Source organism: Rhinopithecus bieti, unplaced genomic scaffold, assembly GCF_001698545.2.
Source record: "Rhinopithecus bieti isolate Rb0 unplaced genomic scaffold, ASM169854v2 scaffold_32072, whole genome shotgun sequence".
Classification (NCBI taxonomy): Eukaryota; Metazoa; Chordata; class Mammalia; order Primates; family Cercopithecidae; genus Rhinopithecus; species Rhinopithecus bieti.
This window is the reverse complement of record NW_016813565.1, coordinates 263616-291019: the sequence shown is the minus strand read 5'-3', so window position 1 is coordinate 291019 and position 27404 is coordinate 263616. Positions and strand designations below refer to the sequence as shown.

Here is a 27404-nt window from a genome sequence, read left to right as displayed (position 1 = left end):
CTGCACCCTGTGGGCCCCTGGGATCTGAGGTTGGGCGGGGCTGCCCCCAGGAGGGTCCGGGCTGGGAAAAGAAGCTGCCTCTGGCCTTGGCCCCCTGCCCTCCCTCCACCAGGACTGTCCCATATCTGGCGAAGCCCACTGTCCTCCAGGGGCCACCCCCATCTGCCCGAGAGCCCCTTCTGTAGTCAGATCAACAGGAGGATCCCCCACGGAGCCTCCTCATAGCCACGTGGTTTGGCAGGCCCGTTCCCCAGGAAGGAGCCCTGGGCTGCACCCCAACACACTGTACAGCGGGGAGCCCTGAGGCCAGGCTGGAGGGGCTCCCGCATGACCTGAGTCCCAAAAAATTCCACCGCACACCCAGAATCAAACTGGCAGAACAAAGGGCAGGTCACTTTCTGATGCCCACTGCCTGTGGGCCCACAGGCCAGGGACCTTGGGGTCTGTGCCTCACACAGCCCTCGGGGAGCTCTGAGGGTTATGTGGGATGCTTTCCCCCCAAAGAAAGTACACGATCTGGGGTGCTGTTCTAGCCTTTATTTTTCTTTGACGAGGAGTGCCACACTGAGGGCCCCTCTGCAGCCACACAGGGAAGCGGTGCCTCGGGGAGCGGACTTTCCTCTGATGGCGGGAGGGGTCAAGGGACGCAGGAGATCCACGGCAGCACACGCAGCCGGCAGGCGCAGCACATGGGCAGAGCACTCACTGCCCAGCAGATGGAACACACGAATGAGGGCCACACCACCCAGCTGCAGCACAAGCCCAGCGTGGCGCGTCACGACACCTGGCACCACCAGACCCAGAATGGCCAGCGCGAGAGGCGCACGCCACCGACATGGCTATCCTGTGATCAAAGTCCGACACGCCGGAAGGAGAGCCACAGACATCGTGGGCTGCACACACTGCAGGGGAGCTGTGGAGACCTGATGGGTCCGTGAGCCCCTGCAGCTGCCCCAGGGACCCGCAGAGCAGGTGGCTGAGGGCCAGGCTCAAGCACATGTGGCCACCCACCCTCCCTGCCTCCACAGCATGTCAGGAAGCCGGAACCCGTGCTGGGTGTGTTTAGGACAAACAAGGCCACCGTCCTGGGGACAGAGCACAGGGCCCCAGCCTTGGCTCCTAGGCCAGCCCCACTCTCTCGCCTCTCAGGTGTCAGACGTGCAGCCTGGGTGCTGAGTCCGGACGACAGGTGAGACACAAGCCGCAGGTGGCACACAGCGTGTGGCCAATGGCCCCTTCACTTCCTGACCACACGGAGGCTTCCCTCCTCCACAGCCCCTCCAGGGACGACTGGATGGGGCCAGCGGAAGGACTCAAGCCTGCACCGTGGCCTGGGGACACCCACTCTTTTTTTTTTTTTGAGACGGAGTCTCGCTCTGTCGCCCAGGCTGGAGTGCAGTGGCCGGATCTCAGCTCACTGGAACACCCACTCTTGACAGGAGAGAGATAAGCACACCTGAGTCTGCGCCACCAGCCCACGCTTTACCCTGGAGTCCTGGGGGCCCTGCAGGGCCGGAAGGACGCTCCTTGCCTGGCTGCACATCTAAGGCCTTGGGGACTGCAGGAGCATAACAGACACCCTCCACAAACAGGAACTGGGAAAACAATTACATCCAGCCAGGACACGTGGTTTTGCCAGAAGTCATTACAAATACAAATGCTTCTAAAGTCTAGATTAAAATCCTGCCTGGGAAAACTGTCCAGCTGGGACTGCAGCAAAACCAGGGGTGGCCGTGCTCCCCCCAAGGGCCCAGGACGATGCCAGGTGTGTAGCCACCAGAACGGCCACACACCAAGGCTCAGCCCACGCCACATGTAGCGGCACTGCTGCTCCCAGAGGCTCCGAGGCGGGGAGGGCGGCAGCACGGGCCATCTCAGTGACACTCCCACAAACGCCACGTTCACGCCAACTTCTAATTTCCCTTTAATTTGTAGATTTAACCACAGAACTATCTTGATTTTTATAAAAACTGATCCCAAGATCCACCTTCTGCCGAGGCTGCCACAGTCCGGGCTGAGCTTTTCTTCCTGAGCCACACACGTGTGTTCCTGTCCAGCCCAAAGGGGAGAGGTCTGGGGCAGCGGGGGTGCTCATCACAGGATGGCCACGAAGACAAACGGCACAGACGAAGACAACGCGAGACACACGAGCCTGGTCCTCCATCCTCAAGACTAAAACTGCGCTGACAGCAATTCACATAATCTCTGAGAAACGGCTTCCTTACTCGTCCGCAGCGTGAGCCGGTACATCTGAAACAGAGAGCACAGCGGGTCAGCGGGCATGCCAAGGCTCACACAGCCCTCGGGTCCAGGACCCGCCATGCAGAACCCTGTGGGCCACGCCCAGGGACCACTCTCTGGAGGCACCCACAGCTCGGCAGAGGCCTGAGCACCACACACACTGTCAGCATGAAAACTGAGGGCTGGNTCTCTGGAGGCACCCACAGCTCGGCAGAGGCCTGAGCACCACACACACTGTCAGCATGAAAACTGAGGGCTGGCATGGGAGCGCCTGGTGCCTCGTACGTAGCTGGCGGGAGTGTGAAGTGGCACGGCTTCTTGTAGCGCTAACCACACACAGGCCCCGGGCAGCAGCAGCAGCATTCCTGGGTGCCGCCCGAGTGAAACAGAGACAGGTGTCCATCGACAGAATGGGACGTGGCAAGAAGGAACAACGCAGTGACAGAGAGGAACAGCTGGGAGAGCCACCGCCCAGGGCCAGGCTGCTCTGTGGCGGGACGATGCTCCAGGTGGCCAGCTGTGGGGAGGCTGGGACGCTACCATGTATTGCCAGGGTGGTGGTTAAACGGGCACACAACATCTGTCAAAACTGACCGAACTGCACTAAAGAGCTACACACCTCACCATGTACATTGTGCCAGAATAAAAAGCAACTCAAGTGTGTTCAGCCATTTCCTGAGGGCCTGACCTGGGCTTGCAGGTTCGGCTCCAGGCGTAGCAGGCATCCGATCTGGGTGGTTTTCGTGTGGATGATTCCAGCTCCCACGAAATTCGCAGGATTAGGATCAACTTCTTCAAGAAGTGCAGAACCAAATCCAATGATCTGTCCAAAGAAACAGGAGAATGATGATCCTGGAGCTGGGTCACAGGCAGCACGTCCCCCATGGCCATCCCTCCAGACCCTGGTGCTGGGTCGCGGGCAGCGTGTCCCCGGGGCCATCCCTCCAGACCCTGGTGCTGGGTCGCGGGCAGCGTGTACCCGGGGCCGTCCCTCCAGACCATGGTGCTGGGTCGTGGGCAACGGCTCTCCAGACCCTGGCGCTGGGTCGCGGGCAGCGCGTCCCCCGGGGCTGTCCCTCCAGACCCTGGCACTGGGTCGCGAGCAATGTCCCTCCAGACCCTGGTGCTGGGTTGCGGTCAGCGCATCCCCTGGGGCCATCCCTCCAGACCCTGGCGCTGGGTCGTGGGCAGTGCATCCCCCGGGGCCGTCCCTCCAGACCCTGGCACTGGGTCGCGGGCAACGTCCCTCCAGACCCTGGTGCTGGGTTGTGGTCAGCGCATCCCCCAGGGCCGTCCCTCCAGACCCTGGCACTGGGTCGCGGGCAACGGCTCTCCAGACCCTGGCGCTGGGTTGCGGGCAGCGTGTCCCCCAGGGCCGTCCCTCCAGACCCTGGCACTGGGTTGCGGGCAGCACATCCCCCAGGGCCATCCCTCCAGACCCTGGCGCTGGGTCGCAGGCAGTGTGTCCCCCCGGGCCGTCCCTCCAGACCCTGGCGCTGGGTCGCGGGCAGTGTCCCCCCGGGGCCGTCCCTCCAGACCCTGGCGCTGGGTCGCGGGCAGTGTGTCCCCCCGGGGCCGTCCCTCCAGACCCTGGCGCTGGGTCGCGGGCAGTGTGTCCCCCCGGGCCGTCCCTCCAGACCCTGGCGCTGGGTTGCGGGCAGCGTGTCCCCGGCGCCGTCCCTCCAGATGCCCTACCTTGGCTTTGGTGACTTCTGTGTCCATTGGGTGCTTTGCTTTGAAGATGTTCTGCACCTCCTGCTGTGGACTGTGAGAAACAGCAAAGGCAAGTTTCTCAGCCAGGCCAGAGACCAAAGCCCATCTTTTCAAATGACCCCATCCCCACCCCGACCCCTACAGGACAACAGGTTTCTCACTTGCTCAACTGCTTCCAACGTTGAAAGAAATCCTGAGAAGCCATTTCTGTCGGCTGGAAGAATTTGTTGAGAGTGATGGGCAGCTGCACAGACACGTTCTGGAAGGTGCCCCCATACCTGCCAGCAGCAGCAGCAGAAAGAGACAGTCAGCTCCTCCTCTGAGAGCCCCAGGGGCCGGGAAAGAGCCTGGAGTGAGAAGCGTCTCCACCTAGTGCCACCCACCAGAGCGTGGGGAGCCGAGCCTTGAGTCTCCACAGATCATGTGTGGCTCAGTGTACAGTGTCACCCACAGACAGGATAGGCAGGGCCGTGTACACAGGCAGGATGCCCCTGTGCCTCACTTCTCCCCACTTATCTGTTTCCCAGAACTCCAAGTCTGTGCAAATAGTGTGATTTTTTTTTCTTCAAAAAAGCAAAGGCATTTGCACAAAGAATGAAACAAAAATTTGCATGTCTATGTCCCCAAATTCTACAGTATACAATCCTTAAGTTCTCTGTATTTTTAATGTTAGGAAGTGTGCTTTTCTCAACATTCATAACCTTGCAGACACCCAGCAGGGTACGGGCTGACCGTGTACACGCTATTGTAGCCACTGAAAAGTGACAGTAACCAACAGTTGCAACAGGAAAATCTTATGCTTTTAAAAACTAAGCAAAGTGGTATGATCTGAGTCCAACTGCACAAAAAACGCACCCCTCAGGCCAGGGTCCGAAGGAAATCAGCCGCCTTCACCTCGCAGCTGTTGTCTGGTACCAAGCCGGGCAGGTGGCATGGGGCCCTGTCTGCTACCCCATGAGGTAAGGCCCCGTTGTGCCCAGAAAGATCCTAGCAAGGCCCCATGTGGGAGCCGCCACCTGCCGTCCCGGAGCCCAGGGCTTCACCTCCCCTTGTTTTCTGCGCCCTGCAGAGCTGAGGGCAGCAACAGCTCAGGTCGCATCCATGCACCATGAGTACCCGCATGCCCTGGGTCCCCTCAGGAAGGACATGCGGCACAGTCATGGAGCCCAGGCACACAGCTCAGGCGCCCACACAATCCTTGGCCCGGGGCGCACAGATGGCTCTTACCTGAACTGAATGTTGAGGACGGGCGCCTCCGTGAAGTCGGACACGCACTCTATGTTGACCACCTGCTGCACCTGCGCACCCCCCTCCACAGTCGGGTCCACGGGCTTGGTCTGCAGGTTCAGGTGTGTGTGCGTTAAGGAATCCAGCCAAGCAAGCCCCAGCGGCAGAAGCGGAAACGGGCTGGGCTAGAGCCCCAGCAGGACCCATGGAGGGCGCACACTCACCACGCTCCAGGACCACCAGCTACGGGTCAAGGGGCGGCCACACCACCCAGCCCTGCCCTTCCACCCAGACAATCCTCAAAACACTGTTTGCTTCTCACGCTTCCAAAATGGCTCCTCCATTTTAAAAAGTCGCTTACACTATCTACTGGCTGTTCTACTTCTGTTTTCACTCTGTGAGCCTCGGCTCTGGTTCTTACACACACAATTTTTGTCACCGTTAGCAGAAACTGATGCTTAGTAGGGCAGGAAAACTTCAAGAATCCTGGGAATAGCAGGCTCCTGAGACAGCGAGACTCAGAAAAGAGCCCACCTTGCTGGGACCAGCATTGTTTTCGTGCTGGAAAACAAGGGTTTGCCTACAGCCTCTCCTGAAGAAACAGCGACACCAGCAAAGCTGGGTCCAGGAGGCAGCAGGGTGCAGGCCTCTCCTACCTCTGGGTCGTGTGCTGCCGGCCACTCAGCTGCTGGGCTCGCTGCTGCCTTCAGCCAAGCGGACCCCGAGGGAGAGACCCCTAAAGAGGGGCACAGGAGGAGTCAGCTTCCACTCTGGATTCTCAGCGAAGTCTTTAATACACGTGATCCTACATGTGTATTTTTAATGACTGTTTTGAAACAGCTTGAACGGTCTGCATTAAAACGTGTTCACGTTAAAATGAACACAGACCAGCCAGTGGCAAGGACGATGTTGCTTCACTCAGGTCTCGGACCATAAACCCCCAGGTGTCACCGTCTCTGGTCAAGCTGGGGTCTTCACGCTAACTCTACTTGGTGGGCCTATCCTTACAGGAAGAGATGTTAGCATCTCCCTCTTTTAGCTGGGAAAGTTCTAGTAACACTTCTGGCATTACGAAGGGAAAATCTTCAGTCTAAAAGCTCTGCCAGAAGCACACACAAGCTCGGCCGGGGTGTGCGCACCGTGCTCCAGTCCCCGCCGGCACCTCCCATGCTCTGCAAGCAGCAGCTCTCTCTGTGAGGCTTCAGAGAGGAGGGATTTAAAGACAATGTCACAGGAGGGTAAGACCAGCCGAAAAAGAAAGGGACTCAAACCAGCCAAATGGAAGGGGAAGAGACTTGTGCACAGTATTTTTAGATGCATTATCAAAACTGACACTCCAATATGGAAGACTGCCTGTTTTCTTTTTGCTGCCCAACACCACAGGCAGATTATGATTGCCTGATTTTCATATAGCATCTGGAATTATCTTGCTATTTTAACAAAACAAGAAAACCAAAAAACTTCCTCAAAAGCCTCCTCTAAGTCCCACATTGTGCTGTCTGTGGGCACAGGGGCAATGAAACCAAGGATATTAGGCTGAAGCTCATCTGAACAGATCAGTGTTGGAGTAAAATTCAGGAACTGCGTGGAGGTCTTATTACCATAGAAGATAAACATCCGACCTAGAAGGAAACAAAAACCATTTTTTCACACACATCATTTCACGCTTACCCTGAATATTTACACTGAAAAACAAGAGCCCCCCCCCCCATCTTCAGCTGAATCAAAATCCACTGTTGTGATGCACGACTGTTGTTAAAATTAAGAACCAATGTTTTCCAGTTTTAGAACGAGCACACCAGTGTTGGAAACGGGTGGGGTATCTCCTCCACTCAGAGGTAACTTCAGCCCTCCAGCACCCTCCTCCCTCGGCCCCTCCTGCACACCCACACGGGACGGATGAGGTCACACGCGTGTGCACAGGGAAGGACCTACAGAAAGCCCTGTCCGCAGGCTGGGCTCCAGCTGGAGGGGTCTCCAGGGACGCCGCAATCACACAGGCCACTGCCGGCCCTGCCCCACGTCTGCGACACGTAAACACAGGCACCGGCCCTGGCTGCCTCCTGTCAGGGGACCCGGCTGGGCCTGCGTCCAGCACAGGACTGGTGTTGCACACTGGCCCTCACTGCAGCAGCTCATGCACAGCACAGGTGCACATTTTGGATGTGTCGCTGTTTTTATTTATATCACAATAACAAATCTTTGTGAACATCTGTATGCCCCTTGAATTCAGAAAGGAAACCTCGAATATTCTAAAAAGGGCATCACTTTGGCATCACTCCTCCCACAATTTAAAAAACCAAAACCAACACCTAGGTGAAGCTATCACGGCCCAGAGTTTAAAAACTTAAACCAGGACTAAAAGTACCATCTGTTTTCAATGCAGCATTTCCCACAAGAATTACTCTGACAACCCTCACTTTTCTAACAGATCCCTGGTGGGCAAGCGACTAATTCTCCTTTTTCACACTCTTTCCGTGTTTTTCACAAGCGAGAGACAGAGCAGTCCTCAGGAGGCTCAAGGCAGGCACTGAGAGGAGGCAGGTCCGCAGCCAGGGCCCCCGTAGCCACAGGGTTCCATGCACAGTGTTTTTTTTTTACACTCAAAGGCTTTTTTATGTCCTTCTTCTAAATTGTGGTAAAATACACATAACCTAACATTCACCTTCCTAGCCGTATTTAGGTGGACACAAGGACGCAGGAAGTGCAGCCACACTGTGCAGCCACTGCCACCACCATCTCCAGAAAGTTCTCATCTTCCCAAACTGAACTCCGTCGCCATTAAACACCAACTCCCCATCCCCCTGGCCTAGGCCCTGGCACCCACGAACCACGTTCTGTCTCTACAGAGTCACTGCTCTAGGGACCGCATGAGTGGAGCCACACAGGATTTGTCCCTGTGTCTGGCCCGTGTCACTGAGCACCATGTCCTCAAGGTGCATCCGTGCTGTTTTATGCATCCGAATTTCATTCCTGTCTGCCGTCTGATGGCTGAATAATATTCCACTGCATCGACGGACCACATTTTGCTTATCTAGTCATCCACCCATGAACATCTGGGCTGTTTCCAACTTCTGGGGATTGTGAATGCTGCTATGGACATGGGTGGACAGGTACCTCTTTAAGACCCAGCTTTCGATTCTCTGGGGTCTGTCCCCACACGTGAACCTGCTGGGTCACAGAGTAATTCCACTTTCTTTTGTGTTTTGAGGAACTTCCCACAGTAACTGCACGACTGTACACTCCTGCCAGTGGCGCACAAGGCTCCAGCGTCACCATGCCCTGCAGACACTCCTTTTCCTTCGTGGTTTGCTTTGATGTATGCATTATTATGAATGAATGAATGAATGAATGAATGAATGAATGAATGAATGAACGAACGAGCGAACAACAGGGTCTCGCTCTGCTGCCCAGGCTGCAGTGCAGTGGCATGATCTCAGCTCACTGCAGCCTCAAACACCTGGACTCAAGCGATCCTCCCCCGCCTGCCTCCCGAGTAGCTGGGACCACAGGTGTGCACCACCACATCTAGCTAATTTTTGTATTTTTTGTAGAGATGGGTCTCACCATGTTGTGCAGGCTGGTCTCAAACACCTAGGCTCAAGTGATCCTCCCACCTCGGCCTCCCAAAGTGCTGGAATTACAGGCCTAAGTCACCACACCACCAGGCCAGTCTGTTTATTTATTTATTTACAGAGTCTCACTCTGTTGCCCAGGCTGGAGTGCAGTGGCATGATCTCGGTCACTGCAATCTCTGCCTCCCAGGTTCAAGTGATTCTCCTGTCTCAGCCTCCTAAGTAGCTGGGACTACAGACATGCACCATCATGCAGAGCTAATTTTTGTACTTTTAGTAGAGACAGGGTTTCACCATGTTAGCCAGGCCGGTCTCGAACTTCTGGCCTCAAGTGATCCGCCTGCCTCAGCCTCCCAACATGGTGGGGTTACAAGCGTGAGCCACTGCCCAGGCTACCTGTTTGTTTTATAACAGCCATCCTGGCGGGGTGAGGTGGTGTCTCGCTGTGGGATTACAGGCGTAAGCCGTCCTGATGGGCTGAGGTGGTGTCTCACTGTAGTTTTGACTGGCATTTCCCTCATGACTTTGTACATCTTTTCAGGTGCTTACTGAGCATTCCTGTATTCTCCCTGGAGAACGTCTCTTCAAAAACTCTGCACCCACCCCACCCTCGCCGCCCCTCTGGTTGTAGAGATGAGTCTCGGTTTGTTGCCCAGGCTGTTCTTTGGTCCATTTTGTAACTGGGCTGCTTTCTTACTGAGTTATGGGAGTTCTAAGAGAGAGTTTCATTAAGTAATTAAAACACATACCTAAATTCTGCCGAAATTCAGACTTAAGTCCAATTTGAAGCAGCTGATTTTCAAACAACACACCATTGTTTTTACAAACAAACCTAGGGGGAAAGGGACAGTATATGTGTCACTCAAAGCCACCTGCAGAAAACACAAGGGTTTGTTCTGGAAAAAAATTCCTAGCACGAGGAGGCCAGAAAAACCTCTATGGACACAAGGGAAGAAACAAGTAGAAAACGATCCCAAGGACCATCCTGACAAATGGCCACAGGAGGACAGTGAGCAGGGCACAGGGGCGCGGGCACAGCTCCAGGGAGACCTGTGAAGGCAGTTGGTGCAGCTGCTTTCCAGGAACACGCTGGTCCACGTGTAATGGCCTCTCACGGCCCCAGACAGGACACGGGCGCGAAGGCATGCACACAGCTTCTGGCCATGCCACAGACTCCACCCAACCCGGGAGCCGGCCTTCCACCCAGCGAGGGCCTCGCCATCAGAGCCTGGCTGCTCCCCGCTGATGCACACGCACAGCCATCCACCCGCCAGCGGCACAGCCCTGCAGGGCCCTGGGCGCCCCCATCTCCCCCTGGCCTCTCCTCTCGCCCATGCACGGTTCATGTCTACACTGCACAGGGAGCCCAGGGTTTTGCTCACCACAGGGCACCTATCTACACTACACCGAGTTAGGGGAAAATAAAAGAGCATTGGTTAGTTTTCATTTGTGTTTCTCTCAGAAGAGCTTCAAGTTTTCTGACCTCCTCTAGAAAACTATAACTCCACAGTGACCTGGATCCAGAAGAGAGGAGAGGGAGGCAGGGCAGCAGCACAGGGCTCCTGGGTGAACCCAGCACAGAGATGGATGTGGCACTGATTCAGACCACAGGGTGGGAAGGCAGGAGGTCACGGTGCCGCCCCCTCCCCCAACCCACCCCAGTGCCTAAGAAGCAAATGCTGCATGGCAGCGGCCTAATTCTGAAATCTCCACACCCACCTGTGCTGACGCCGAGATCAAGGTCAGCCACTCCTACGCTCACCCAGTCTCCACTAACTGCACCACAGCTGCCACCCTGGAAGGTCTGAGTGCTGCCGACCTGAAGATCAGCTCGTCGGCATCCTGCCATACGGAGACCAGGCCAGGAAGAAGACGGAGGAAGCAGAGACAGACAGCAAGGGACAGTGACAGGCGGCCCTTGGCTTGCTCTCAGGGCCGGGAGGGCGCTGCTCGCCTCACACTGCCCCACTCCAGCCCGCCGCAGCCACAAGAGCCACTGAGGCCGCAGTCCCCGCGCACACCTCTGGAGGCCACAGCCGCCCCCTGCACAGCCCGGCAGGCTGCCGGTCCAGCTCCAGCCACACGCAAAGCTTCAAAAGTCAAGTGTGGTCCAACCAACACACAACACAGCCTGGAACACGTCTACTGCGCTTCACCCAGGACTGCCACAGCAGGCCACCAACAAAGCCGAGGTCACTTAACAGGAGGAGCCGGCCGAGGGAGAGGTGTCCATGTGCTCACCGTGCCCTGGGATCGCTGCTCCGCCCACAGCCAACGGTCTCTCCACACAAGAGGCCACAGAGTTTACACTCGTGGTTTGGCCTAAGCCACTTTAAAGTGAAATCTGTCAAGGACATGGGAGGGGCTCCGACTGATCACCCATGACGTAGCGTGACAGAGGGGCCCTCGTGGTCAGCGTCTCTGCTTGGTTGCTTGCTTTTTAAAGGGTCATCCCAACTACAACCTGGCCTGGAGGAATTTTTGGGGAAAATGCAAACCACTCTGCAAGGCCACAAGAATGCAGCCGCCCTGTCCTGTGAGCCGTGTTCCAGCAGCCACCGCGGCCGGCTCGTCCAGGCACTCTGTGCCTCCATCTACACCAAACACACGCAGACACCTGATGACCCTCTGTAGCCAGATCAAAGCCAAGACGGCCACATGCATAAGAGCCAGGCCGCCAGCTGGAGACGGCGCCACCCAATTGAGGCATGCACAGCCATGGGCAGCTCCCAGCACAGCGTTATGGAGACGGGGCAGGCATGGCCCCAGCAGGGGAAGGGCCACGGCTGCACGGGAACTGCCCAGGCCCAGTCCCTCCTGCCACGGACTGCCCAGCCCCAGTCCTTCCTGCCACGGACCTGCCCAGCCAGTCCTATTCCTGCCACGGATGCACAGCCCCGGTCCTTCCTGCCAGGATGCCCAGCCCGGTCCTTCCTGCCACTTGGAGACACTGAGAAGTGGCCACCACCGGAGCCCTGGAACCTGGATTCCAAGCAAAACAAGTGACTTAGAGCAGAGGAAGACTCTTTCAGCCAGTGGGCGATCTGCCCAAAACACCACATGGCCTGCCTCTCTATCCTTTTCCCAACATGTACGGAAACAGAACTCACATGAACATGTAATACAAAGAATGAAAAGCATTTAAAACACCAGAATCTATTTTTTTTTTTTTAACAGTCTTCAAAACGGGGACCAAAAGGCCATTCCTCAAAGCTCTCTAACCTCCATCTGGGACGGAACGGCACTGCACTCACCACAGGGCAGTGGAGGGGGGAAGGAGAGAGGGGGATGGGGAGGGAGACGGGAGAGGGGTAGGGAGAGGAGAGAGGGAGAGGGAGGGGGAGGGGGAGGGGAGGGGAGGAGGGAGGGGAGTGGACGGGGAGGTAGGAGGGAGGGAGAGAGAGGAGAGGGAGGGGAGGGGGAGGACGGGAGAGGGGTAGGGGAGGGAGGGAGAGAGAGGGAGGAGGAGGGGAGGTGAGGAGGGAGGAGGGGGAGGGTAGAGAGGGGAGGGGAGGGGACGTCCACTCCGGAATGGGACGCCTCAGGGACCTCCGCCAGACATGAAAACAACAGAGGCTGAGAGGCAGCCACAATGGAATGCCACAGCTGATGAGACCACCCAGAGAGAAGCTGGGGAGAGCACGCGCCAGGGAAAGTGGCGGCACGGGATGATCTGAAGACCCGTGGAGACACGGCAGGACCACTGCATGTGGGAGCTGGGAGGTGGCCGGCATTGACAGAATTAATTAGCATTGACAAGACAGCAAAGTCAGCTGCCTCGGGGGCAACACAGGTAGAGCCGGAAGGTGTGGCAGGGGCAGGCCTCACAGGGAGGACTTGGCCAAGGAGCAACTCAAGGACAAGAGACCAGGCCTCCAGGCCAGACACAGAAAGATGGCTTAAGTCAGGAGTGAAAACCAGCCAATAGGACAGGAAAGAGGCGAAGAAGGAAACGAGTACGCTACAAAGGTGTTTATCCACACTCAAGAAAGAGCAGCTGAAGCATGATCAGCACAGCGCCGGCAACTGTGCTTTTTCATGTCCTCTTTTCCTCCTGAGAGGAATGTCAGACCTTTATCTAATGCACACTGGCGTCCACAAGTCTAGTCTGAGAGAGTGACACAGCAAACCACCACCACGACACAGCAAGCTATTCTCCCCAGCAGTAATTTGGGAGTAAACTCCGCTTGCCACCTCTGTCAGTGGCGCGGCCAACCCGGAAGTCAGGGGGACGGCAGTCCGTGCCTGTCTGCAAGGGACTCAGGAAAACCTGCTCCTGCAAAGGGGTTTGTCTTCGGAGCAGGAGCGAGAGGCGCGCCACAGATGGCCGAGTCTGAGAACACGTCCACGAGCAGCCCGCCGCCGCCGCGGAGGAGGGTGGGGGCCCGCAGGGGCGGGGGCGGCCCCCAGACCCAGCAGGTCTGCCGCGGAGAAGGCGTAGACTGGAAGAGAAGGAAGGAGAGCATCAGGCAGAGGAGCCCCTTGGCCTGCGGCCCCGGCAGCTCACACCTGCAATCCTCCCCCACGGCGCCCCTTGGCTCCATGCACTCCCAGGGCTGGGGCCGGGCACATGGCTCAGTGAGTGACAGAGAGGAGGCTAACAGCCACTCCTGGAATCCAGGTCAGCCTAAAGATAACTGCATTAAAACATATCATAATTTCACCAAGACACCCTACTAAGACTTTTTCAAATGCTATTTGAATGAAAAAATTCTCAGAAAATTTTGCCATGAAAGCATAAAAAATAATCATGGTTTAGAAATAAGGATAGGTGGGCGCGGTGCTCAGCCTCTGTAATCCCGCGTTTGGGAGCGGACGACGGATCCGAGGTAGGAGATCGAGGGACCATCTGGCTAACACGTGAAAACCCGTCTCTATTAAAAAATACAAAAAATAGCCGCGATGGTGCAGCGCCTGTATCCAGCTACTGAGAGGCTAAGGCAGGAGAATGCGAAACTGGGGGCGGAGCTTGCAGTGAGCTGAGTCCGGCACTGCACTCCAGCTGGGCGACAGAGCGAACTCGTCTAAAAAAAAAAAAAAAGAATAAGATAAAGCAGGCCGGGCATGGTGGCTCACGCCTCTCACGCCTGTAACCCCAGCACTTTGGGAGGCCAAGGCGGCGGGACCACAAGTTCAGGAGATGGAGACCATCCTGGCGAACACAGGTCAGGAGATAGAGACCATCCTGGCGAACACGGTGAAACCCTGTCTCTACTAAAAATACAAAAAACTAGCCGGGCGCGGTGGCGGTGCCTGTAGTCCCAGCTACTCAGGAGGCTGAGGCGGGAGAACGGCAGGAACCCGGGGGACGGAGCTTGCAGTGAGCCGAGATCGCGCCACTGCACTCCAACCTGGGCGACAGAGCGAGGCTCCTCGGGCGCATTATTAGTTTAATCATTAAATCATTATTAATCACTGAAAGTCTACAGAACAGAGACTTGTAAAATAACCGCTTTTGGCTGGGCGTGGTGCCTCACATAATCCCAGCACTTTGGAAGGTTGAGGCAGAAGGACTGCTTGAGCCCAGGAATTTAAAACTAGCCTGGGCAACATAGCAAGAGACTGTCCCTGTTTTTTTTTTTTGAGACACTCACTCTACTGCCCAGGCTGGAGTGCAATAGTGCAGGCTCACTGCAACCTCCACCTCAAGCGATTCTCCCGCCTCAGCCTCCCAAGTAGCTGGGATTACAGGTGGCCGCCACCACGCCCAGTTAATTTTTGTATTTTTAGTGGAGGCGGGGTTTCGCCATGTTGGCCAGGTTGGTCTTGAACTCCTGACCTCAGGTGATCTGTCCACCTCAGCCTCCCAAAGTCTTGGGATTACAGGCATGAGCCACCACACCTGGCCCCAGTAATTGCTCTTTGATCCTGGACAAAGGCACAAGGAAAGAGCGCCTATGATCTCATGATTAAAGTCCCACAACAGGCACAAGCGGCCGTGCAGTCCATCGCATGCTTACCCATCCAACAGGGCAGCAGGCTCCCCAGCAATGCCCCAGTGGCCTGACCTCCGGAGCTCAGAGCTGCTGTGGGTTCCACGGGTCCTGCCCTGCAGCAGCCTGTGCACCAGAAGGACTCAGGTACTCCCTATAAAAAGGATACTCAGCCAGGCGTGGTGGCTCACACCTGTAATCCCAGCACTTTGGGAGGCCGAGGTGGGGGCAGATCACGAGGTCAGAAGATCAAGACCATCCTGGTCAACACGGGGAAACCCCATCTCTACTAAAAATACAAAAATTAGCTGGGTGTGGTGGCACATGCCTGTAATCCCAGCTACCCGGGAGGTGGAGGCAGGAGAACTGAAACCGGGAGGCGGAGATTGCAGTGAGCCGAGATCACACCACTGAACTACAGCCTGGCGACACTCACACTTTGACACTGTACACCAGGGGCTCTTGGTGGAGAAACCCCCCACTCAGCTAACAGCTTTCTGGAGATGTGGAGGGTTCTGACTATCACAACAATATTGGCATTTCACAGTCAAAAACCAGAGACATAAGATACCCTGCCTTGAAGACTTGTTTTGAGTAACTTTAGAATGTTCCATTGGACATCTAAGAAGGTAAAAAATTAGTGTGTAATTATCTGAGACTCCATCTGAATGCCATTTTACATTAATGCAAAGTTAAGTTGTCACACTGCACTTTCAAAAAAATTACATATGTGGGTATGTGATATATGAATTTTACTTCAAGATAAACGAGGCATCACAAAGTGTGTTATGCAAAAAAGGTGCAGGTCAGAATGGGGGCAGGAGGAGTCAGAATGGGGGCAGGGGGAGTCTGAATGGGGACAGGGGAGTCTGAATGGAGGCGAAGGGAGTCAGAATGGGGCAGGGGAGTCTGAATGGGGAGGCGGGGAGTCAGAATGGGGTGGTAGGAGTCAGAATAGGGGCGGAGAGTCAGAATGGGGATGCAGGGCAGTCAGAAACGGGGCAAGCTCCCAGGTCTGCTCTCGCGACTGAATGCCTCTGCAAGAGAAGATGACATGGGTCTCGTGTGCTCCAAGGGTGGGAGGTCACAGAGGAGCTGGCAGAGAAGAGTCCCAAAAATGTCCAAGGTGTGTCTCGATGAAACCGTCTGAGGGTGGCACTTCGCTCCCCATGCCTGGGACAGCGCCCGCCAACACTGTGGTCTCCACAGCCTGACAAAGCTGTGAGCTGTGTGGGAAGCCATCGGCCTTGGCAACGCACCTGCAGCCCAAATGGAGACAATTCCTCCTCTGCATCTAGTCACAGATGTTACCTCTGGTTCCTGCACTGATTCAAATACATCTATGGCTTTTGGTCTTGTTTTTTGTTTTTTTGAGACCGAGTCTTGCTCTGTTGCCCAGGCTGGAGTGCAGTGGTGCGATCTCAGCTCGCTGCAACCTCTGTCTCCTGGGTTCAAGCCATTCTCCTGCCTCAGCTTCCCGAGTAGCTGGGATGACAGGCGCCCACCACCACGCCCAGCTAATTTTTGTATTTTTAGAAGAGACGGGGTTTCCCCATGTTGGCCAGGCTGGTCTTGAACTCCTGACCTCAAGTGATCCGCCCGCCTCGGCCCCCAAAGTGCTGGGATGACAGGCGTGCGCCGCCGCGCCCGGCCGTCTATGGCTTTTAACTGCTTTCTAAAGTAGGAAAACCCTTTGCCCTAGTAAATGAATCTGAACCTGAAACGTTACCACAGACGGTAACAGCGAGGCCCCAGGACAAGAGTCCTGAAGCCCACTTTGGGTTCTTCACCCTCCTCACCCTCTCAGGCCTGGGAGACCCTCCTCAGGGAGCAGGCCTGGCTCCTGGGCCACACCAGTTCGCCTCCTCCCTCCAATAGCAGGACAACTTGAGGGGTGAAGGTTTTGCCTACAATGGCCCCAGGCTCCTGCATGTGAGACCAGGCGGCCTCTGACCCCCACAGCCCCGTGCTCCCCGGCACACCCGAGGACACACACACCACAGCCTCCCCCAAGGAGCTGTGTGCAGAGAGAGGATGCTCGGAAGAACTAAAATGTTCTGGCCTCATCTATGATCTTAAATAAAAGACATTTTGGCCAACGTGACACCAAGATAAAGCCACTGCCTTTCATGGGAAAGGCACACGTGCTGATGCCACCCTGAGGCCCCTTCACGGCCCATGCAGAAGACCCTGAGCAAGAGGACTTCGCTGGGAGTGTCTCCCATAGGGAGGGGCCTCTCACTGGAGCTCCTGTGAGCAGTGAGGACAGACTGGAAAGCACAGGATGGCAAGGAAGCCCACACACCACAGCTCTTGGTCAGAACGCAGGGGCCCACACACCACAGCTCTCGGCTTAGAATGGAGCTGCGTGCCTCAGCCACAGACACCTCCCTAAGGAACCCACCCGCCAGGTGCCACTGACCATCAGGAGTGAAGCCGAACTCCGAAAATCCACTGAATGAGCCCGGAAGGGGGACCCCTCCCAAGAGGGACCTTACAGAAATGCTGAACCTCACGGTACCCTCATCCCCCTTTTCAGATGGCAGCACACTGCTCTCACTCCCAGGGTCCAGAAGCTTCCATCTGATCCCAAAGCCACAGTCAAGGCCAGGCCCTCCAAAGTCCACCCTGAGCCTAACTGGACAAACCTGGGTGTGATCAAAGGCCTGGGGTATGGGCACACCTCATTTCTCAGGACCCACATGAAAAAGAAACACCACATAGAGCCTGAAGACAATCCTACAGCCCCTCTCCGTGCTCCCTCAGGGAGTTCCTCTTCACGTCAAAGCAGCTGGAGGGGAATGAGAGCACCTGGTGCCTTCCCAGCTTCAAACAGGCAATTCCAGGTTTCCGTGGAAGGCTTCACAGTGCCCTTCCTGAAAGCCGGCGACCAGGAATCCCTGCACACCAGCCTCCCCTGGGTCACATCTTCCTGCCCTCGCCTCCTCACCCAACTGGAGCTGGGTCCTCCTCTCTGCAGGGCAGAGCCACTGCCGGCCCAGTGCCCACGGGGAGGGCCCTGCTCCGGCAGCTCACAGACAAATCTCCACAAGCAAGTTTCTGTCTCCAGAAACCTATGTCAAGACGCTCGAAGGACAGGGAGAGATAGATTAGAGGAATGACAGAGGCCTGCAGCACCAGGCACCTGGCTACTGACATCCCACGGGAGGAGACAGGATCAAAAGCAGGTCACCAGCTCCACAGGGCACGTGAGAAACACAAGCATGAAGGTGCTTAAGCGTGAAGGGAAGATGCCCACCTGGGTGGAAACAGCCACATCTTTCATTCACCTCATTCACTCCAGGATCAGCTCTCAGGCAATTCAAGCCTCCAGAGGGCAGGCACAGCAGCATGCCACCAACAACGCAGAGAGAGGGCAAGGGGGACAGGGGCTGCATGGAGGACACGAGGCGAGGCGGGGTGGGGTGGGGGGAGGAAGAGGGGAAGGGAAGACTGCTCAATGAGATGTCAGGCTCAGCCAGGAGGGGAGGGGAGGAGGGAAAAGATGAGGAAGAGGAGGAGAGGAGGAGGAAGAGAAGTGGGGATGAGGAATAAGAGGAGTGGGGAGGAGGAGAGGGAGGAGGGGGAGGAGAGGGAGGAGAAGAGGGAGGGAGGAGGAGGAGGAGAGCGGAGGAGGGGAGGAGCAGGGAGAGGAGGGAAGAGAAGGGTGGAAGAAGAGGAGTGAAAAAGAGGAAGAGGAGGGAGGAGGAGGAGGGAGGAGGGAGGAGGGGGGAAGAGGGAAGGGGGAAAGAGGGGGAGGAGAAAGGCAAGGGAGGAGAGGGAGAGGAGGACGGAAGGTGGAGGAGGGGAAGGGAGAGGAGCGGGGATAAGGGGAGGAGAGGAAAGGGGAGGAGGGGAAGGTGGAAGAAGAGGGGTGAGGAGGAGGGGAGGGGAGAGAAGGGTGGAGGAAGAGGGGGAAGAGGGCGAAGGTGGGGGGAATGGAGGGGGAGGAGGGAAGGTGGGAGAGGAAAGGAGGAGGAGGGAAGGGGGAAGAAAAGAGGAGGGAGGACGGAGGGGGGAAGAGGAGGGAGAGGAGAAAGGTGAGGGAGAGACGATGAGTGAGAAAGAGAGGGGGAGGGGAAAGGAGGGGGAACAGGAGGGAGGGGGAGGAGGAAAGGGGGAGAGGGGAGGAGGAGAGGAGGGGAGAGAAAGAGGAAGGGGAAGGGGGAACGAGACGGAGGGAGGAGGAGGGGGAGAGGATGAAGGGCGAGGAGGAGGGGAGGAGGGAGGAGGGGAGGGCGAGGAGAGGAGGAAGAGGAGGAGGAGGAGGAAGGGGGAGGAGAGAGAGAGGGGATGAGGGAGGGAGGAGGGGGGAGGAATGGAGGGGAAGGGGGGAAGGAGGGGGGACAAAGGGGAGGAGGGGAGGAAGACGAGCAGGGGAGGAAGAGGAGGAGCGGGAGAAGCCACTGGGCGCAATGTCAGGCTGAGCCTGGATACTGGCCCCATCGCAGGCCCTGCACTGTCAGCCAGAGAAGCAGGACACACAGTCAGCAGAGAACATAAGCAGGTCCCTGCCAAGGAGTGCCAGGACTCCAACACGAGCACCCTCCCAACCAGCAAACTGCCAGGGCAGGCACCACCACAGGAGCTCACCCCACAAAGCCCTGCTGATAGTGGGCAGCAGCACTGGTTGCCACCACTGGACCTGCGTCCTGGAGAGAAGATTGAGAAGATTCTCTCTCCAGAGCTCCTCTAACTGGACAGACAGAAAGCCCGTGTGACCCCGACAGGAGCCCTCCCTGACAGTGCAGAGGGGACAGCGGCAAGCAGAGCCCAGCAAAGCACAGCTCTCCCAACCACGCTTCTCTCCCAACCACGCTTCTCTCCCGACAAATACCACAGGACGCTCTCAGCCACGGGACTATTCTCATCACATCACACATACAAGGAAAACCAGACCTCACCCAACTCACTAGAGAAACCCTCGAAGAGCAGGGCAGGAGAGGTCCTCTCTGAATCAACAAAGCATGTGTGGACAGTTGCCTGGGGAGGCAGTCCTATAGGAGAGGGACGGCCACTTCCCCTAAAACAAGTCACCACAGCGGATGTGGGAGCTGAGCTGGACAAGACGATGGTCTGAAGGAAGCACCTCGCCCAGCAGGGACAGTGGCCCCTGGGACACGCCAGCGGGGTGTCCAGAGACACAGTCGGCACCTGGGTTCTCAGTACATGCTCCTCCCTGACAGGAAATGCTCTGCTGGTCCCAAGTCTTGGGGGTGAGGCCCTCACAGGTCTGGGTACACAGCAGGTGAGGAACCCACCATGGCACTGGTGCTGGCCGGGGCAGGCTCGGGGCCCCCATTCACATCCACACTCCTCTCCCGCTTGGTGTCCTCCAGGTCTGTCACTGTGCTGGGGCCCTTCTTCTTCTTGAGCTTTGCCAAGATGGAGGACTCCCGCTCCGGGAACGGGGGCATCTCCTCCAGCACGGTCGCCTTGGAAAGAACACAAGGTAGGCTTGCTCAGAGTCCCTGACCTCCGACCCTCAGTCAAGCCAGCCCGAAGGATGGGGGCCTCCTACCAGGATGTCGGTGCTGGCCACAGTGCTGAGCCGCAGGTACTCCACGGCGCGTTGCTGCAGCTCCACGTCTGCGTTCCTCAGCTGGCTGTCGCTGCGCAGCACGTCCTGGATGGTGGGCTTCACCTCCGGAAAGAGGTTCACGAACTTGATGTAGGTGGACAGGAGCAGTGCGCGGGTGGGGACGCTGCATAGGTGGAACTTGGAGTGCAGCAGGTTGAACTGGATCAGCGGGCTGGGGGTGTGGGGAGAGCACAACACAGGAACGCCATCATCCCCTCGCAGGCTCCAGCACGTCCCCGCAGGGGAGGGACAGCAGCAAGACCCCCTTGCCTGCACCAGAGGCCGCTGGTCAGGACCCTCTTCCAGCTCCAGATCCCACTGCAAGGCACCCCTTTCACAAAGTCAGCCATAAACCCCATGTCTCCATTTTCTCCTAGAATCCCTGCTTTTCTATCAACTGAAGGAAAACAAAAAGATGCCGATTGGGAGCAGACGCAGCTCTGCGAGGCCTCCCAACAAAGCCAGCTGGCACCTCGCCTCTTGAGGACACCAGCCACCTAAGCCCGCTAGAGCGCACATGGCTCCGACTCGCAAAGGTCCTCTCACCTGGATCTCGGGTCTCCGGCTATCAGGTTTCCAAACTCCCCCAGGATGTAGCCGCCCACTTTGACCAGGTTCTCGTGGCACGCGGGAGCCTGAAGAGCCTGTGAAGCACAAACATAATGAGCCGGGGTGGCAGCCAAGTGTCCAGAGCTAAGGCGAGGCAGGCACGTCCTGGCGCGGTGCACCCTACAGCAGCACCAGCCCCTCAGCTTCCTGGAGACCCCAGTCCAAGTGCCCATCCCTGCCTTCCTCGGCACCCATGTCAGCAGCAAGGAACCCGAGGCTGCCACACGCTGACCTGCCCTGGAGGGAGCTGCAGCGTCCAGAACAGGCTTCGGCCAGGGAGGTTCTGCCAGCATCCTCATGGCCCACCCCTTCCTGGTGGCCTAATCCTCTCCGATGGACAGGGCAGGCCCCAGCATGCTCTCACACACACAGGGCCGGCTTTCTCAGATGGCTCCCAGAGAGCCAGAAGTTTGAGAGTTAGGGTGAGAAGAAACTGGGACTCAGCAAGGGGCGCCAACAGCAGAGGAACTAGAGCCTTAGGGAAGAGCTGAGGGGCAGGAGGGGTCAGCGACAGCCCGCGGCACCTCCCCCCAGCCAGGCTGGAACCACTCACTGCTCACCTTCCGCAACTGCCCTCCACCCCATCCTTTCTGCCGTCCTGCGGGCCGTACCTCGAACACAGTCTTGGCCGCGTAGCCCTGCACGTCGTCCCGGTTGATGACGATCTGAATGACTCGGTACCACACCTCTTCACTCACGTAATCACCAGCAATTCGGATCAAGTTCAAGATGGTATCCACGTACCAGGTGTAGTCCACCGCGTACTTCTCTGCCAGGATGGCGACCTTCAGCACCTGCAGAGGACGGGCTGCTGAGGGCCGGCACCTGCAGGCCATGGCAATCCCAAAACCAAACTGTCATCCAAAGTCAAAGTGAGGGTTTCAGAAGCACCTAAATGTGTCTACAAAAGTTTGGGACATGTAGAAAGCTTGAACTAGATTCTTGGCCAGGCGCGGTGGCTCAAGCCTGTAATCCCAGCACTTTGGGAGGCCGAGACGGGCGGATCACGAGGTCAGGAGATCGAGACCATCCTGGCTAACACAGTGAAACCCCGTCTCTACTAAAAAATACAAAAAACTAGCTGGGTGAGGTGGCGGGCGCCTGTAGTCCCAGCTACTCCGGAGGCTGAGGCAGGAGAATGGCGTAACCCCGGGAGGCGGAGCTTGCAGTGAGCTGAGATCCGGCCACTGCACTCCAGCCTGGGGGACAGAGCCAGACTCCGTCTCAAAAAAAAAAAAAAAAAAAAAAGATTCCCTGACTTAAACAAGGAAAGCCAGGAAGAGGTGGAGACCAGTGCACAGAAGGCCACGGCCACAGCCAGGCCACCTCCCACCTGAGCCCTTGTCTCCCAAAGCCCCGACACCTGGTGGTAGCACTCCTCTGATCGTGCCACCCTGGGCTCCTGGCGGCCACTTCTCTGGTGGTTTCCTCCGGCTCTGGCCAATCTTTCCTGCGAGCCTCACCTGGGGGTTCCCTTTCTTCCCCTCTCTGGCTCACTCTTACGGGTGCCCCCTGGAGGCACCTGCCCAGCCCACACCCACGTGGCAGCCACTCACCTGGAGCTCTGCCAGGCTGTCCAACACCAAACTCATCTCCCCAAAGTCACCTCACCTGGAACCAAGCCCCCCTCCAACAGCACCAGCTGCCAACACCAGCGCCAGCAGGCATCAAGACCACATGCCTCCCGAGGGCACCCCAATACCCTGCCCCTCCCCACACCGTTGCCCCCTCTCCACACCCTGCTGCTGGCCTCTCAGGCACTGGTGACTGTGCCCCCCACCCCAGAGTCGCTGCCTGGAGCCTGGACTCCCAAATCCCAACCTGACTCCATGACACTTCCAAGGTGTCATTCCAAAACGCACTACTGCCTCTGAGCCCCGCCTCAGCCCGGGGCTGCGCACCAGGCCCTCCGGCCTCACTGGCCGGGTCCCCACCTCCCAGCCTCAGCCCGGAGCTGCGCACCAGGCCCTCCGGCCTCACTGGCCGGCCCCACCTCTGCCTCACATGCCCTTCTCCCTACCTTGTGCTCAGTCACCTCCTGCCCCTCCACGAACGGCGGCTCTGCCCTCCCAGGGGCCTCTGCACCATCATCCTCTCCAGACCAGGTCACTACCGCCTTCTGCAGAAGTCCACACAGCCCCCCAGGAGTGTAATGCCTCCTGAGGCCCCCAGAACATGGGCACTTCCTCCAGCCATCCCATCCACAGTGCAGCAACCCACAGTCCTGCTCTCAATCCGTCCCCCTCCGTGGACAGGAAGGTGCTGAGTAGGCAGGGAGTGGGCCACGTCCAGTTTGGACACTTAGCACCTAGCACAGCCAGAGAACATGCTCTGCCATGCCCGGCTGAAAGGACGGGGTGGGGGGAGCACCATGTCCGGCTGAAAGGACGGAATGGGGGGAGCACCATGCCCGGCTGAAAGAACGGGGTGGGGGAAGCACCATGCCCGGCTGAAACGACACAGTTGGGGGAGCACTATGAGGCCTGAGACACAGCACCTGTCTTACTCCTCACAGCAGGAGCCAGCTGAGGATTGCCGCTCATCACGTAGAGGGGCGAGAGCAGATCCCGGGCTGAAGAATGCCCAGGACCTCAAAATCTGCACAACTGTAGTCAGAAGCACACTGCTTCTGTCTCTGTTCAAACCACTCAGCATGACGATCAGGAACAAAGCTCCTGTGAAGGCTGTCCCCAGAGCCAGCGCCACCCCACCACAAGTGTTGAGATCTGGCCCCAACCAGGCCAGAGAGGGACCACTGGCTGCAGTCAACAAGCACCTGCCTGGCCCCCTACACCAAACCCTCCCCACGGTGCCTGCCCTTGGGGCCTCCTGCCGGGAGTCAGCCCACCCCTGTCCCTGTGCCCCTCAACTTCCCAGGCCCACTGTCCTGGAGGGTGGACAGTCCAGCGTGAGAGCTGCCTCCTGGCCCCCGCTCTCTGCAGGTCTGCAGTGCCTCACTGAAGCTCAGACTGTGGTAATCTCACCCCTCAGCATCGAAGTCCCAGCACCTGGGCCCCTCCGTTCACTAAAGACCCCTGAAAACCTGAGTCTCTCACCTGGGCATAACGACGCACACCCGCCCAAAGCGACCCTGTCACCTGCCACCAGCTCCGACAGTGGCTCTCAGCAAAGCTCCCAAGGAGGCCTCGAGCTGTACTTTGCCCAAAAAGACAAATAACGAAGTGTTTTCTACACAATGGAGGCATGGTCTCAGCCTCAACAAGAGGCTGCGGTCCTGGCTGGTGACCGTGGCCAACCCCACACGAGGACACCCGGGCCTGCCCCTTAAACCATCCACAGACATGGCGAGCCTGAGAGGCCTGTGAGCGTGGTGGAGGCCTCGGGTCCTCTCCTCTGCTGACCATGTGGCCTCCACAAGGGTTCCTTCCCTCAAGTTTTGGGTCATGCTCAGTCTTCATCCTTTTTTTTTTTTGAGACGGAGTCTCACTCTGTGCAATGGCGTGATCTCGGCTCACTGCAAGCTCCGCCCCTCCCGGGTTCACACCATTCTCCTGCCTCAGCCTCCCCAGAAGCTGGGACTACAGGCGCCCGCCACCACGCCCAGCTAATTTTTTGTATTTTTCGTAGAGATGAGGTTTCACCGTGTTAGCCAGGATGGTCTCGATCTCCTGATCCCGTGATCCGCCCACCTCGGCCTCCTGAAGTGCTGGGATGACAGGCGTGAGCCACGCGCCCGGCCAATAGTTATTTTCAAGACCAAATGACTCTACCAAAAATGCTGATTTTTTTTTTTTTAAAGACAGGGCCTCGCTGTGTTGCCCAGGCTGGAGCACAGTGACATGATCTCGACTCACGGCAGCCTCAACCTCCTGGCCTCAGGTGATCCTCCCGCCTCCACCTCAGGAGTAGCTGGGATCACAGGTGCCACCACACCCAGCTTGAAAATGTGGATTGAAACACAGAGGCAGAGGAGCCTTGTATCCAGCATCTCATGGGTTCTCAATCAAGCCCTGCGGGAGAGAATCACAGAGCACGAAGGAAATCCTGCCCCTGAGATTCGTGCCTGTGGCAGGAGAGGACTCAGAGGCCACCAGAACTCACAATCTCTTCTCGGATGGAGTAGTCGGCCGTCTCCAGATAGCTCAGCATCTCGGCCACGATCTGTGGGGCGTTGCTGCGGTCGCACATGGCATAGAGGAGGTCCACGGCCCGCTGCCGCACGCTCACGTCCCGCTCGGTCTGGGGAACAAACCACAGAGTAAGAGGCCGCAGGAGCAAGGCCCAGGCTTGGGGACAGGCCTGGTACCGCATCTCAATGCCCACTCTGAGCTGCCCTCACACACACATCCAGGTCCAGGAAGCTGACCTGCACTCGGGCCGCATGTGTCTGGATGGCCCGGAAAAGAGTTCCGCCTACTCACCCGGCCCTCCCACTGCACAGGCCAGTTTCGCTAGGTCCCAGTGCACTGCCTGGGTTCCCTCTGCTCGCCCGCGCCTCCCTCCGCACAGGCCAGCTTCGCTAGGACCGAGCGCACTGCCTGGTGTGGACGGCCCCAAATAGAGTTCCGCCTCCTCGCCCACGCCTCCCTCCGCACAGGCCGGCTTCACTAGGATCGAGCGCACTGCCTGGTGCAGGTTATTAAGGCCTCTCTTCCATGTAGCCGAAGACCCCGCGGCCTCCGGCACTGCCGTGGAGCTGCCCCAAGGCAGGTTCTCATGCCCCACCCCGGAGCCCGTGCTGATGAGCCCCCCAGAGGCTCTGCAGCATGAGAAAGCCCGAGGTCTGCATAGCTCTGCTCCCAGCCAAGGGCAGGAGAGTGGGCACCACCAGCCCTAGCACTGGCCGTATGCAAATGAGTGTCCAGCCTTTCTGACAATAGGGATTGACTAAAACACACACCGAACCAGGACCAAGAAGAATCCAGAATACCAAACACCCACCATGAGCCCCTCGCACGCCACCCAGAATACCCGTGCGCTGCACACAGATGTGCGGAGGGCTGGGAGCGGCCCTGCCACAGCCTGAGGCTGAGCCAGAGGGGAGACGTGCAGCTCCCCACCTCCCACTTCCTAACACATGCACACCGGTGACTAAGGCTGTGGCAGACACGTCCTACATGGAACGAACCCTCGGGGTCTCTCTGGAGACTCACAAAGGCTGGCAATGGCCACAGCCTCAACTGGGTCTTCCCACTCTGAAATTTTAATCCCCAAATAAAGTGAGTTTCCTTTGCAAAAGGAGAATTTTCTCAGAGATAAGGGAAAAAAATTTCATCTTTCTACCAAGAAGAACCATTTCTACTTGTTGGCATTATGCATGTGCAGGATGGCACACGGGGACCTGCCCCCAGCAGGGAAAGGGCTGCCAGGGACTCGTGTGCTCAGCCTAACCAGGAGAGCAGAGCCGTCCTGGCCATCGCCAGGCAGCATGGCCCTCAACTGTGGTGTGACCTCCCAAGAGTAGGTGACAGGCAGAGGCCAGCAGCACCAGCCACCATCTCCATCTCTGCGGGGAGTCAGGAAGCACTGCGTCCCCCCAGCCTTCACAGGAAGGCCCACAGCACCTGCGCAGGGAGTGAGCAGACCCCAAGGACAGGGCACTCGCCTTCAGGGCGTTGATGACAGTCTCGATGTGTGTCTTGACAGCCTCGTGGGAGAACTCGGAGCTGGCCAGCGTGCACATGCTCTCCAGGGCCAGGTAGCGCAGGTTGGTCTCGCGGTGCTGCAGGAACTGGCCCAGCTGGTTGCAGGCACGGACGAGCAGGTTCGGCTCACTACGTGGAGGGAGGGGAAGTGGGGGGGCGGTTTCCTCAGCAAGTGCGACACAAACTGGACAGAGCCTGCGTTCCCCGATGGGTCCAGATGGCAGACAGCAAAGTCACACCGCACTCACCGCCACCGCACTGCTCAAGTGGGAACTCAGGAGCCTCCCCAGATGCACCCGACCCCTACCCCTGAGGTCCATTTTGCGTCCATTCTGTGCATCCCCCCGGTGACAGTCAGCAGCCCATGCATCCACTGGAGCTTCCCAGCACCTCCTGAGCCTCAATCTGCATGAGGCTCGCAGGAGGCCGGTCAAGCTGTGACTGGCAATGGGGTCTCAGCCAGAGGCACCAGCCCGGGGCAGGGAGAAGGCTGAGAAGGCCGGGAGTGTGGCTGCTGCCCCACTCACTCCACCGTCTCTTCAGAACGTGGCTTCTCCTCACGTAACAACAGAGCTTCCTCTAAATGGGAAATTTCAGTTTTAACAGCTCCCAGCTCTGAAGTGTGACTCTCAGACTGAGTTTTCATCATTTGTAAAAATGCTGTAGCAGCAAATGGGTGGTGTTCACTAGCTGTAGAGAGCATCTGCCCACAACCTGGCATGTTTCCTCATTATCGGGAGCCTGGTGGGAGCTGCGATCTCATTCTCACAGGACCCTAAAGCACGGCACCACACGCAAGACCCACGCCAGCCCACATGCAGTGCACCTCAACTGCTGAGCAGAAAAGGTGTGGGGGCAGAGGAGGCAAACGCTCCGGGCTGTGTGGTGGGGGCAGAGGAGGCAGACGCTCCGGGCTGTG

The 27404-nt window shown here is 57.7% G+C and overlaps 1 protein-coding gene across 1 annotated transcript in view; it reads right to left on the bottom strand.

Annotated features, from left to right (window-relative positions):
* Positions 1-522: 522 nt before the first annotated feature.
* AP2A2 (adaptor related protein complex 2 subunit alpha 2) overlaps positions 523-27404 on the bottom strand; it is a 51360-nt gene continuing 24478 nt past the window's right edge. Inside the window, 15 exon segments of the mRNA XM_017848582.1 lie at positions 523-2250; positions 2930-3064; positions 3937-4006; positions 4116-4232; positions 5182-5305; positions 6714-6803; positions 9506-9588; positions 10998-11127; positions 13027-13198; positions 19951-20124; positions 20211-20442; positions 20817-20914; positions 21491-21673; positions 24942-25079; positions 26446-26614. Coding sequence (XP_017704071.1) covers positions 2173-2250; positions 2930-3064; positions 3937-4006; positions 4116-4232; positions 5182-5305; positions 6714-6803; positions 9506-9588; positions 10998-11127; positions 13027-13198; positions 19951-20124; positions 20211-20442; positions 20817-20914; positions 21491-21673; positions 24942-25079; positions 26446-26614 — 1993 coding nt within the window. The 3' untranslated portion in view covers positions 523-2172.